At 33.4% G+C, this 14,214-nt stretch overlaps 1 protein-coding gene across 2 annotated transcripts in view; it reads left to right on the top strand.

Moving 5' to 3' along the window:
- The window catches only part of Lrrc7 (leucine rich repeat containing 7), a 403,609-nt gene that overhangs the window by 114,216 nt on the left and 275,179 nt on the right, over window positions 1-14,214 (top strand). For both annotated transcript variants that reach the window (XM_076862304.2, XM_076862303.2), the window contains exon 3: window positions 9,658-9,775. In XM_076862304.2, coding sequence (XP_076718419.2) covers window positions 9,658-9,775 — 118 coding nt within the window. The remainder of the gene's footprint in view (window positions 1-9,657; window positions 9,776-14,214) is intronic.

Here is a 14,214-nt window from a genome sequence, read left to right as displayed (position 1 = left end):
TTGTCCTAACTGTATCTCCCTTGTCACACCTACGGTTAATGTCTTACCTAACACATTTATTATTTTTCATCTCTTTTTCTCCCCCAATCTCACACCTGCCTGTTTTGGCCACAAGTGCCAATTGTTTCTCAAAAACAAAAATATGAACAAGTTCCTTCCTTGCATTTGAGTATTTAAGGGATGGATGTTAATGTGAAAGATTGGTGTAAAATAGCTTGGGAAGGCACACAAATCCATACATTGGAATTTTCTAGATTAAGGGCAAAGTCTAGGGATGTTCCTTTTGATATAAAATGTACTTTTTAAATTCCTTTCTCTGTAATAGCATGTATTCTATTTACAATCTATACAACTGTTATTTTTTTTTTTCCTGCATTTATAACCACTGGTTGACTATACACTCCAGGAATGGAATATTTAAAATTTCATCTTTAAGTCCTGTCATTGTGCCTTCCCCTGAGGATATATGTTCAAGAGTTGCTGAGCAGAAGCAGTTTAAGAGAAAGGGAAATGGGAAGGAAAGAATAGAGTAAGAAAGAAAAGAGAGAAGGAGGAAGGAGATAGGCTGAGAGGGAAGGAGAGAGGAAAGAAAGACGGCAATACATTATACACTATATTTTCAATCCAATAGCTGTTATTCCAATAAATCAGATATAGTCTTTTCCTTCTAAGACAATGAGAAATTCTTTTAAAAAAAAGAAAGAAGAAAATAAAGAAATTAGAAGTTCACAATTTCAACAAGTACATGTATAAAACCATTTTTTACTTCAATATTTCTAAGAGTTGGCTCTTTTTTAAAGAGAGCTATTAAGGTTTGTTAACTAAAGAATTTTAAAACATTTTATTGTAATGTGCACCAAAAAATCTTTTTCTTTGAGATAGCTTTCCATGAACTTGGAAATGCTATCGCCTGAACATTTTAAAAGAGAACTGCTCAGAAAACCAGCCATTCAGTGATGCCAACTCATTAGACAATTAGTCCTTTTCCCTGGTAAAATCCACATGAGCCAACATATGGCATCAACAATTATTGAATATTTATGATTTTATGTGAAACATTTCAGGAAAAGATTTTATCTTTTGAAATTTCACAGACAGGGCTGGGGATGTAGCTCAGGGGTAGAGAGCTTGCCTAGCATGCTGGAGGCCCTAGATTTCATTCCCAGCACCACAGAATGATAATGATGATGATAATGATGATAAAAATTTACAAATAAATTGTATGTTTGTACTTGAAATTGAAAAATAAACAGTTTATTCACCATCACCCCCGGAACTGCACTTTACCATAGAGCCACTCATATTCATGGCATTTGTAGTGTCCTTAATTTCCTAAGCCTGAGTGTAAAGATAATAATAAAATGCTAAACCAAATTATAGTAGTTTGCATTTGTATAGCCTTGTGGGTTTAGCAAAGTGCTCTAACATATACTCACGTTTACTCTCTTTTTAAATCCTAGCTGTCAGTAGTCACTGACTTGGAATCTTCTTCCCTAACCCTCCTAAGATGCTATGATGGCTTGCTGCTTCTCCCGGTCTTGGCCACTGTCCCCTCCCAACTGTTATCACTTATCTCTTCTTTACCAAAAAACAGATCTGATACTGAAGAAATGTGAAAATATGGAAGTGGCTTTGTACCCAGACAGATTTGAATTTGAATGTTGGCTCTGGCCCTTGCTGGCTCTATGACCTTATAAATGCTGAGTTTTCAAAATAGGAATAATAATGTTTTCTTTGAAATGTTGTAAGAATTACAGATGGAATATTGTACAGTGTAGTTTAGTGACCTGCCCTATGTAATAGACACTCAAGAAATTGTTGCTACCTTGCTATTATGGCATTCCCCTGCACAGCAACATCCATGGAAGAGCATCTATTTACTAAGAAGGTACAAGATGTTGAAGGTCTAAGCTTGGAGAAGAGGTAGACAGGGTGTGGGATAAGATGGGGAGGAAAAAAGCCAGAGCTGGAGACCTGACACTGGCAAAGGCACAGCAGAGCAGAGCAGGTGTGGAAGCCTTACAGATGTGGTCTTGCAGGATGGCGGGGGGTTGGGGAGGATGTTTGAGGAAGGAACAGTTGCAAGAAGAAATGCAATGAAAAAACTGGAAAGGTAAAGGGCCTCGAAAGCCAAACTAAGGAATTTTTTTTTTCTGAAGAGAACAGAGAGCTGTTGAATAATTATGAGCAGGGAATGGACCTAATTACATTTTTTTTTTCTAGAAGTTTATGTTGTGACCTCTGATCTCAAGAATTGTTAACCTAGTCCACAGATCCCCAAGTCTGGGTTTCATTGAGGTGATTTATAAGCTCCCTAAAATTACATGCAAATGTGTATATTTGTGTGTGTACACGTGTGTGTGTGTGTGTGTGTGTGTGTCCTCATATACATTTTTCTGGAGAGAGTAGTTGTAAGATTTACCAGAAGAATTATTTTAATTGACCACCAAATATTTCCTTCAGGATAAACCTGGTCAATTATGACTTTTCACATTCTGAATAACATCTTTTCATTCTCATCACAGGTTTAGAATATAGCTACTTGCACGTTTTTGTCATTTCTAATTGAAAGGTCTCTGTGCTTTTCCGCCTCCAGCAACTTCCCCTCCTCCCCTTCCTGCTTTCTGCTCAGGGAAATACCCCTCTCTCAGAAGCTGGTTGAACTCTTCCTTCTTGAACATTTTCTCATATTTCTTCCCTATTCTTCTCCAGCACAAACACAGGCCACAGTCACAGTAATCTGGTGACCCAGCTAGAATAGGAGAGAATAGACGAACAGACCAGTGGGCTAGAAATAGAAGATCCAGAAACTGACCCATATTTATGTGGAAATCAGACATACAACAAACTTGCTTTGAAAATCAGTGGGGAAATGATGGATTGTTTTAAAAGGATGCTGGAACAACTGGTCTTCTATAAGAGGGGAAAAGAATGGATTACTTCAAATCATTCACAAAAATGAATTCCAGATGGGTCAAATTAAAGCAATGAAGCTTTTAGAAGAAAAGAAGTTGGATATCTGGGCAAATTAAAACTGAAAGATAAATTTGACTATCATAAAAGTCACCAACAAAAGATACCATAAAAAATTGAAAAACTAGCCATATATTGAAAGAACTGTCAAAGAATTAGTATCCAGAATATGTGATGAACTCTTTCAAATTAATGAAACAAGAAAGGGTGATCAACTTTATTAGTAATTGGGCAAAATGTGTTACATTTTACACACTACAGAGAGATTAGAGAAAAAAAAAGAAATAATATTTAAGTACCAGATTTTAAAAATAGTATGGAGAGATAGAATTCTTATCCTTATGGGTGAAAATTTAAGCAATTATGGCCACTTGAGAAAACAGTTTTTACTACTTGGTGAATTTGAACATGTATCTAACTACTCAGGGAAGCTTTTGGATGTGTGCACTAGCAACTGTATGTAAAACTATTCCAGGCAGCAGGTCAGAGAAAAAACTGGAAACAACCCCCCAAAACACCTATGAACACTACAGTGTGTAAGAAGTTGTGTTATAAGATGTAAAAAGTGAATGAATGTTATTTACATCAATGGGGAATAATGTTAATCACATACTATTGAATAAAAAAGAAAAGTTGTAGAAGAGAGCATACATCATTATTCTATCCATACAAAGATAAATCTAAACAAATCTAGGAAGTCTATATTTTGGGGATTACTAGACCTCTGATAAAAGTATGGAGAAAAGTGAGGGGATATGTAAACTAAAATTCAAAATATTCAAAAGTGAATTGCCTCTCCATGGGATAACAAAAAGGAGGCAGAGAGGTATTAATAGGAGAATCATATGAATGGACAAATAGGAGTCTTTGTTTTATTACCAGGATTTTAAAAGAATATTCTTGTTATATACATTCTTCTGTATGCAAATTTCACTAGAAAAAATGTAAAAAGGACAAAACAATCATAAGATATAAACAATGACCCAAAAGGACTTCATTCCTGTCCTTGGACCAGAAATGTCCTTGGCTTGCTTCAGTTTTTCTGCAGCTGTTTCAATCCCCCTATCCCTCCTCTTCATAAACTGTTATGATGGGCTCTTTTCTTTATGACCTCCTCCTTTCTAATTCTTTAGCCTTATTCTGTTGCCTATTTGCTACCTTCTTCAGCTGAATGCTTACTTCATTCATTTTCAGCTTCTTATCTTTCAGCTACAAATTTGTCATCAGTTATTCTTCCTATATTCTTTCACTTTTAATATTAATATTCACTATTTATTTGTACTTTGTAATTTTCTTTGTCATTTCTTCTTTGGTGTATGAATTGTTAAATTTTAGTTTTTAAATATTTGTCAATATATTAAATGTTTAAAAGTTATCTTCTGGATAAAAAATATATGATTCAATTGCATTTTTGACCAATATTATGTTCTTTTTTGAAAATAGTTTTATTCATTTCTGATGGACCTTTTTTTATTTATTTGTTTCTATGCAGTACTGAGAATCAAAACCAGGGCCTCACACATGCTAGGCAAGGCATCTACCACTGAGCCACAGCCTCAGCCCCCAATATGTGTTCTTTTTGATATTAAGCCAGTGAAGCTTATTGAGACTTCTTTACATCTAGTACACAGTCAACTGCAAATTTTCCATTTTTGAAAAAGTATTCTATAGCAGCTGAGTCACTGTTCTATATGAGTCTAATAGAATAATCTCATTAAGTTTTGATGTGCCACTGAAAATAGCATATAGCTTGATTACTTTTAGTTTTAATCCACTTGGCTGAAATCCTATTAATTAACTGGAGAGATTAACCCATACTTACTGATGACAATTATTGATATATTTGTATTAATTTATCTCACTATTATTTTTCATTTTTATCCATCTCATTCTGAGTCTTATATTTTTCTATTATATTTATTAAAGATCTTTTTTTTCTCCTTATCTCATTCCATTTATCTTGCCTCTTCCAACAAGGAAATCATAACTTTATTTCTATTTTTTTTTTTAGTTGTCATTCTACAAATTTTAACATACTCTTTGTTTTTTGTTGTTGTTGTTTTTTTTGTTTGTGGCTCCTGGCCAAATGCCCCTGAGTTTAATCCCTAGTACCAAAAACATAGCTTGTTTTTAAAATTGTTCCATTATCACAACTAAATTTTCAAATGCTCTTAAGGATTAGCAGAAGTCCCAGGGATCTTCAATTTTTGAACTCTCAATCCTCCTGCTCAACTTTCAGAGCCTTTGGGATTACAGGCATGCACCACTGTGCAGGCTTTAACATACTTCTTTAACTTGATTCACATATTTGAGTGAATAAATACCCTCCTCCCCAAAATGGGAAAAATCAGAGAAATGTTTTTAATCTAATTATCTTTCTCCTGATAAATGTACATTTGTTTTTCAGAATTTTAGTTCTACATTGAATTTTTTAATCCAATAATTAGCTATTTTATTGTTGTCTTATATAGCCAGTATTTGTTTAGATTTAACCACACATTTTCCTTTTTTCATGTTTTTAAATTTTATTGACATTTCTTCTGTCAGACCTCTCATCTATCATTTCCTTCTCACTAAAAGGCATCTTTTGGCAGCTTTAGTACAAGTCTCATGGTGGTTAACTCAGTTTGTTTTTCTGAAATGTTGATTTTTGCTCTTTTTATTAAAAAAAAAGATACCTGTAAATATAAGATTCTTTACTCTTGGTAATTTAGAGATAGCATCTAATGAATTTCTGCTTTAATTGGTGTTGAAAAATCAGCTCTAAGTTTTTAAAATTTTCCTAAATTTATTTTTTAATTGACACATAATATTTGTACATGTGTATGGGGTATTGTAAGATTATTCAATTAGAATATATAATGATCAAATCAGGGTAATTAGCATTTTCATCTCCTTTAACATTTATCATTTTTATGTGTTGGGAAGCTTTGAATTCTTCTTTTCTACTTATTTTGAAATATGTCACTAATTGACTATAATTACCTATTGTGCTATAGAACACTGAATTTTTCATTTTATGCTCTGTAATTTTAATATCTGTTTTGTTTATAGGCTTGATTCTTTGTTTTCCTATAACATCTCACTCAATGCAATTATTTCATTATACATTTAACAATTTTTTAATGATCCTATGTTTATTGGAACTTTGGGAAATAAAGGCTTAAATTGAAAATTCATACTTCAGAAGAGATTTATGTTTGTTTCTATATGGCAGGTGGAGGCATACTGATATATAACAGATGTTCAGTAAATATATTTTAAATGCATGTAGATGTTGTAGGCTCAGCACGTTCACTCCAAGATCTAAATCTACTCATGCTATTTAGTAAATATCTGAAACAAGTGTGTGTTACATATTTTTTGAATTGGGATTGTCTTCAGATACACCAAGTGTAAAATTGTCTCCTCTTTATCCTTCACCTGGCTAACTTAACGTTGACTTGGGAGATCTCTGTTTTTTATTGCTTTTCCAGGGATACTTCAAAAAGTCAGCTCAAGCACTATCATTAACACAAATTGTGCTGATACCCTACCTGTGTGATTCCATTTATTCCAATGCAGTTTTTCACGGTGTATTTAGATTTATGTCTGAATGTGAAAGCAGAAGGAACCTGGGCTCAGCTGCTTGGTCTTAATTACTTTTGTTCCTTGTACTTTGCCTAGTGTCTGGTTTTTAACTGGTATCAACGAATGGCTTTTCATGAATCAATGAATGAATGAATAAATGAGTGAATGAATGAATGAATGAAATAATACCTTTCAGAATATACATTTCAGCCCCCAATATTTTTATTTTCAACTTTGGGGATTTTCCCTTTTTTTCTTGATTATTACACACATAAACACACACACACACACACAAAAAAAAAAAAAACCTGTTTGTGCCTCAGTTCTAAATGTCTAACTCAGAATCAGCAATTTAAACTGTATAGTCTTCTCAAACCAAATTCTTCGATTAAATTGTTTCCTTTAGTAAAAGAGAAAGAGCACTTTAACATTTAAATGTTTTAAGACTCAAAATACTTTTATTGTTTATGAAATGTGAGATATCACTAGCAAAGGAAAACCATAATCATTAGTTGCTCAATTAGCTATTAATTATATTTGTTATATTCTACTATACTGAAGAATGGCAGCTATTTCAGAATCATTCTTCATTTGCATTCAAAGCTTGAATATTGAAAAAGCCATTAAATTACCATATTAATTTCTTTACCAGTTTGTTGACACCATGACTCATATTAAGAATTTCACTCATATTAAGAAGCTTTATGAAACGTGGACTCTGCTGAGATTGTTTACCTCTCTGAAGCTTCCCATCCAAGAAAACTGTCTGTGTCAGCTAGAATTTAGCACTTTTCTCATTTTCCTTTCAGTTATCTGTGCATACTCTCAAAAACATTTATTCAGCACATGCTTTGTATAAGAAACTGGACTAGTCACCTTGGTATACAGAAGGGAAGCAGGTGTATACCAAGATGAATCAGGCATGACTCTCGTGCCTCAAAGACTTCTGTATCAAGTAAGAAGTAGAAGTAGATTACCATAAAGGTGTCCCACTGTGTCTGTGGATATAAATGTCATTAATTTCTAACAATTATCAAGTTTTACTATGGGCCAACCACAGTATTATATTTTACATTTCATCATATCTAAGTCTATTGATTATAGGATGCATCATTTTTATGGTAATATAAAGAAAGAAAAAGATACTCCTTAAAAATAACTTACTTTTAATCATAAAATGCATTCCAAATATCAGAGATGTTAGGATGGGGAAATGCAGGACTTAGAATTTATTAAAATATATTATTTCATTTAATCTTCTCAATAACTCTTCATGCTAAGTAATTTATTATTCCCATTGTACAGGCAAGGAAAATGGTGGTTTCAGAGATGTTAGGTAACTTGCACAGGATTGCCCAGATAATAAACAGATAAGCAAAAACTGAAAACATACTGTTGAGATGCCATATGTGATTCTCTTTAACTTCTATACCAAATAGGTCTTGGATTCTTTCTGTTATAATATGTACAGGAATTTCCACATCTTTTGTTCCTGATGTGACTGGTCATTTAAAATTGAAGATCCCTGGTACGTCTGCTAATCCTTAAGAGCATTTGAGAATTTAGTTGTGATAATGGAACAATTTTAACCAAGCTATGTTTTGGAAAGCATTAAACTAAAGAAAAGACTAAACATTGCTTAAAATGGTTAGCATACTCAGACTAAAGAATGGTTAGTACATCTCACTAAATCAGTGATGAGGTAATTAATTTTTTAAGTGCATGAATATATAACTAACCATATTGCAGGTAGGTGAAGATGTAACAATTCTAACAAAATGGTAAAGACTGTAACTAAATTTGAATTAACTTTTACTATGTATGTAGATGTCTCTTTTCCTATTTCTTTAGAAGGAAAATTAGTACTTAATGGAAACTGTCCATCAAAATACCCATTAAAATTTTCTTTTTGAGGTTTTATAAAAAGAATCAACAACATTTCTTTCTTTACAAGATATTGAAAATTAATTCTAACATTACATGAAATGTTGCAGATAATCTCTGTAAAGAGCCAAAAATGAAACTTCATATTTCATTTTATGTAACAAGTACAATCTACTTTTGAAAAAACTAATGAGTTAAAAATTAGCAACCATGTGCTACATTATTTTCCCCATAAATAATGAATTACATGTAGGAGCAAGTGGTAGTTAAATATACTGTAGGCCAATTGCATAGTCATGGATACCAAAGACGTCATCTGTGGAAACGCAGCAAAACAGAAGTGTCGAACAAAAAAGATCTCCTTAAGATAATTCTTCCAGAAATGAATAAAAATTCTGTTCCAGCTATTCATATCTTGTAGTCATCAAGTTGAGTTGGACAAAGCTAAAAAACTGAATTTATTATTTTCAAAAATATGATACCAGAAATACCGACATTAAAATATTCAGATCACCAGTGTACTTGATAAAATTGCCAACATTTTTCTACCTCCTTCCCAGACCTGCTGTATTAGCACCTTTTTGAGTAGAGCCTGAGAATCCACATTTTAAACAAGCACTTCCATCCACTAGTGATTATAGCATGCTGAATTTGAAAACCATTTCTTTAGCACCTGGCTACTACTTTGGTCTGATACAAAAAATGAACTAACCACCAGTGATTTTTTTTCACCGAATATCAGAAGTTAAATGTTTCATTTAGTAGGTATTTATGAAGCTGTGTAGGGGGATACCAAAGACATATAAATAACTGTTCAACCTGATGAAATGGAAGTAATGCTTTATGAAATGTAACATGATTGCACAAAAAGAGAATTGAGGTAATCCTCGTAGCTGCAGGAATAGAAATAGATGCCAGAAGTTATTTCCAAAGAAAAGAAATAAGTAGGATTCAGCAGCAAATTGAATGTAAATGGCAAACAGAAGGGGAAAGAATGGAATACTTGGGGTTTTGCATCTGGATAGCAGAAAATAATGAGGCACGAACACAGACACAGAATGTGAAACCATTGTGAAGACAAGAACACGGGTATGAGAGAAAGTCAAGTTTTTATAGCTGGCTTTTTTACTACAGCATTGATAAAAATCGTGCCTTGAATTTTGTTACTAAGTTTATGTATGATGGACTTGACCAAATTGTGATCTAATAAATGATTATTTTCTATTTCAGCAATTGTTCAACTGTCAAGCTCTACGAAAACTAAGTATTCCTGATAATGACCTTTCAAGTCTGCCAACCTCAATTGCTAGTTTAGTTAATCTTAAAGAACTCGACATCAGTAAAAATGGTAAGATTCTTCTCATCTCCAAATATCTTGATTTTATTGAAAATGTGATTTTTTTGTTGTAAATGACATAAAATAACTTTTTCTTTGATTTTGTTAAAACTATGTTAATTTTTTTGAAAAATTAAATTTTAAATTATAATGCAAAGACAGAGAGCCTCTCTCTTGTTTTACCAATGTGTCTGAATTGCTCAGGCCTTTTCTCTCTGAATTCAGACATGAGATATCTCATTGAGAATATTATTCTGCCACTTCATTACTTCTTCCCCTCATTCTCAGAATATTTCCAACAGTTTTCAAATATTACCTACTTAACAAAGCCTACTTTCTATCCTACATGAATTCATACTCTCAATTTCTCTTACTGGGCTCCACACTTTCCCCTATCTTTAACCTCCTCACAATATTGTATAATTGACTCATTTACTCTGCTAATTGTCTATCACCTTCTGACTCCGACTGTAAACTTCATCATGTGGTGGGAGGGACTTTTCTCTTTTGTTGTACAAGATGTAGCACAAACAGAGATGTTCCCAATAAATAACCAGAGCTTAATAGTATTTGTTGTATATTTGACCAAACTTGTGTACCTGGTGTTTTTGATGATAATGATGCTCATGTTGATATTCATGTTAATGATATTAACTGTATTCATGGAAGGAAGTTTCATCTTCAGAAAGCCTTCTGCAACTTTATTAATTTATCATTTATCTCCAAATGATTTCAGCTCTCCTTTTTATGAGACTAAAGCAATGATCAGTCACAGGGGTTATATCTAGGCATTATGAAGATATGAAACATGACCTGTTCAGCGTTAACTTTTCCAGTTAAACTTTGTGCTTGTGTGCACTTGAGCAAGTAGTGCTGAGGGTATTTCAGTCAGTATGCTTGGTGCCAAGGGCTGGGCATGAACAAAACAGGTCGCTGCCCTCAGGAAGCTTATGTTCTAGTAAGTGACTTAGACATTGAACAAGTGATTATAGATTATTAAATAAGCAGGTGTGTGTAAAGATATATTTAATGTAAGGACATGAATATAAAAAGGATGTAATATATTCCATGTGGTTAAGGATGGTTCCATATCACTATAACCAAGCTCAGACAGCATCAACAGAAGTTAGGAAAAATGGCTTGATAGTCTAGGTAAATTAGAAACTGTTTTGTTAAAAAGACCACCAGAAAAAAAAATTCCCTAGTCACATGAAATATGATATCCCTGAGGAATCTGATGCTGTACAGAGCTCCATGATAGTATCCCGGTGGCCTTATCCCTCTTTATTCTGCCAGGAGCACTCCTCCAAGGATATCTGCATTGCACATTCCTCTAACATTGTCAGGCCTTTGCTTAAAGGGTCAAGCCTTCCCTGACCATCCTGTTTAAAGTAAGATGCAGCTGTTATTATCCATTAAAAGCACACCCATCCCCCTTCCTTGGTTATATTTCTTTTTCGCACCTGAGAAATTGATGCCCCATGTATTTAAAATACTTACATATCGTGTGGACTCACCTTAGTAAAATTAAAATTCAGTGATGATCCAAGTTTTTGTTATTCTTGCTATGTATTCCACTATATTCCCAGTGCCTAAAAGAGTATGTAACACATTTAGGAGCTCAGTAAATTTGTATTGAATGAATCAGTGAAGAAATGGTTGAGAATCATCAAGAAGTTTTCACGGTCATATGTGAGGGGGGAGAGATCAGATTGACACACGTAAGTAATCAGTGATATCATACAATGCTATCCAATGAAGGACTTAATTACATAGCACAAATTGCAATTATACATTCTTAGGGAATGAAAGATTAATTAAAACTGCTAGAAAAGAATTCAAGTGTAAGATATAGCCTGTAGATTTCCCTGAAACAGGGTTGCATCTAAATAGAAAATATCATTTTGTTTGAAAGTGGTAATAAGAGTATAAACAAAGGATACAAATATCTTTCTACACCAACTTAACTCAACACTTAGAGATTTTTTTAGGGAAGATAATCACAGGACTATATGCATGTATAGAGAGAGAACAGCAATTAGACTTTCACCAATTGAAAGATGACCTCACATCTACTATTATTCTTTGTGTGTGTGTGTGTGTGTGTGTGTGTGTGTGTGTGTTGCTGAGGATCAAACTCAGTGCCTCATATGTAAGAGGCAAGCACTCTGCTGCTGAGCTTTAACCCTAGACCCTACTATTATTCTTTTATGAATAGATATATTTGTCTCTTCTTTTAAGAATAGATTTACTTTTAGATTTAAGAGTAGTCCACATATGTGTATGGACTGGTATTTCTGCACTTTCATAACAATTGCTACTACCTATGTATTTTTATATATATTCATACATAAAGTCCACTTTAAGATTATGATTTCTAAAAAATATCATATGGCCAAATACCACGGCCCTCGATCTTAACGCAGAATCAGCCAGATTATTCAAGCAAATAAAAATTTGTCTGATTTTTAAAAAGAATGAGAAAAACATGTCACCAAAGATAAACATAATACTCTTGAGAAATTGGCATTTTTTTATTTTTAATTTTTTAATTTGTTTTAATTAGTTATACATGACAGTAGAATGCATTTTGACATATCATACATAAATGGAATATAACTTCTTATTTTGGGGTTGTACATGATGTAGTTACACATGTAATCATTATATGCACATAGGGTGATGATTTCCAATATATTCTACTATCATTCCTACCTCCATACCTCCTCCCCTTCTTTCCCCTCCTCTGTATAACCAAAGTACTTCTATTTGTCCCTCTTAGTGTTAATTAGCGTCCACATATCAGAGAAAACATTTGGCCTTTGGTTCTTTGGAATTGGATTATTTCACTCAGCACAATATTATCCATTTCTATCCATTTACTAGCAAATGCCATAATTTCATTCTTCTTTAAGGCCAAGTAATACTCCATTGTGTTTATATACCACATTTTCTTAAACCATTCATCTGTTGAAGGGCACCTAGGTTGGTTCCAAAGCCTGACTATTGTGAATTGAGCTGCTATAAATATTGATGTAGCTGTGTCACTCTGCTGATTTCTAGTCCTTTGAGTATAAATCAAGGAATGGAATGACTGAGTCAAACAGAGGTTCAATTCCAAGTTTTCTGAGGAAATCTTCGTACTGCTTCACATAGTGGTTGCACCAATTTGCAGTCCCAAGAGCAATGTATGAGTGTACTTTTTCCCCCAAAGCCTTAGCAACATTTATTTTTGCTTATATTTGTGGTTGCCATTCTGACTGCAGTAAGATAAAATCTCAGTGCAGTTTTGATTTGCATTTCTCTAATTGTTAGAGATTGAACATTTTTTTTCTTATATTTGTTGATTTTGATTATATTTTTCTTTTGTGAGGTGTTTGTTCAGTTACTTGGCCTATTTCTTGATTGTGTTAGTTGTCTTTTTGGTATTAATTTTTTTCAGTCCTTTATGTATCCTGGAGATTAATCCTCTATCTGAGGTGTATGTGGTAAAGATATTCTTCATTCTGTAGGCTCTCTCTTCTCATTATTGATTGATTCTTTTGCTGTGAAAAAGCTGTTTAGTTTGATTCTATCCCATTGATTCTTTTTTTTTTTTTCGTAGTGCTGGGGATTGAACCCAGTGGTTTGTGCATTTGAGGCAAGCACTCTACCAACTGAGCTATATCCCCAACCCCCATTTATTGATTCTTGTTTTTGCATCTTGCACTTTAGAAGTCTTATTAAGGAAGTCAATTCCTAAGCTAGACATGGTGGAAATTTGGGCTTCCTTTTTCCTCTATTAGGAGTAGGTTCTCTGTTCTAGTGTCTAAGTCCTTGATTCACTTTGAGTTGATTTTTATGTAGTGTGAGAGAGAGGGGTTTAATTTCATTTTGCTACCTATGAATTTTTAGTTTTCCTAGCACCATTTGTTAAAGAGGCTATGTTTTTTCCAGTGGATGTTTTGGGGTTCTTTGTCCAGTATGAGAAAACTTATTTACGTGGGTTTGTCTCGGTGTCTTCAGTTCTGTACCACTGGTCTACATCTCTGTTTTGGTACCAATACCATGCCGTTTTTTGTTATTATTCTGTTTACTATAGTTTAAGTTCTGGTGTTGTTATGCCTCCTGCTTCAATTTTCTTGCTAAAAATTGGTTTGAATATTCTGGGTCTCTTATTTTTCCAAATGAATTTCATGACTACTTCTATTTCTATGAAGAATGTCATTGGAATTTTAATAGGAATTGCATTAAATCTATATAATGCTTTTGGTAGTATGGCCATTTTGAGAATTTTAATCCTGCCTATCCAGGAGCATTGAAGATCTTTCCATCTTTAAAAGTCTTCTTTAATTTCTTTCTTTAGTGTTCTGTAGTTTTTACTGGAGAGGGTTTTTGTTAAATTTGATTCCCCCCATTTTTTTTTTTTTTTGAGGCTATTGTGAACGGGATAGTTTTTCTAATTTCTCTTT

Source organism: Callospermophilus lateralis, chromosome 7 (genome assembly GCF_048772815.1).
Source record: "Callospermophilus lateralis isolate mCalLat2 chromosome 7, mCalLat2.hap1, whole genome shotgun sequence".
NCBI classification, from domain to species: Eukaryota; Metazoa; Chordata; class Mammalia; order Rodentia; family Sciuridae; genus Callospermophilus; species Callospermophilus lateralis.
The sequence above is the reverse complement of the archived record's forward strand: the minus strand, read 5'-3'. Positions and strand labels throughout refer to the sequence as shown.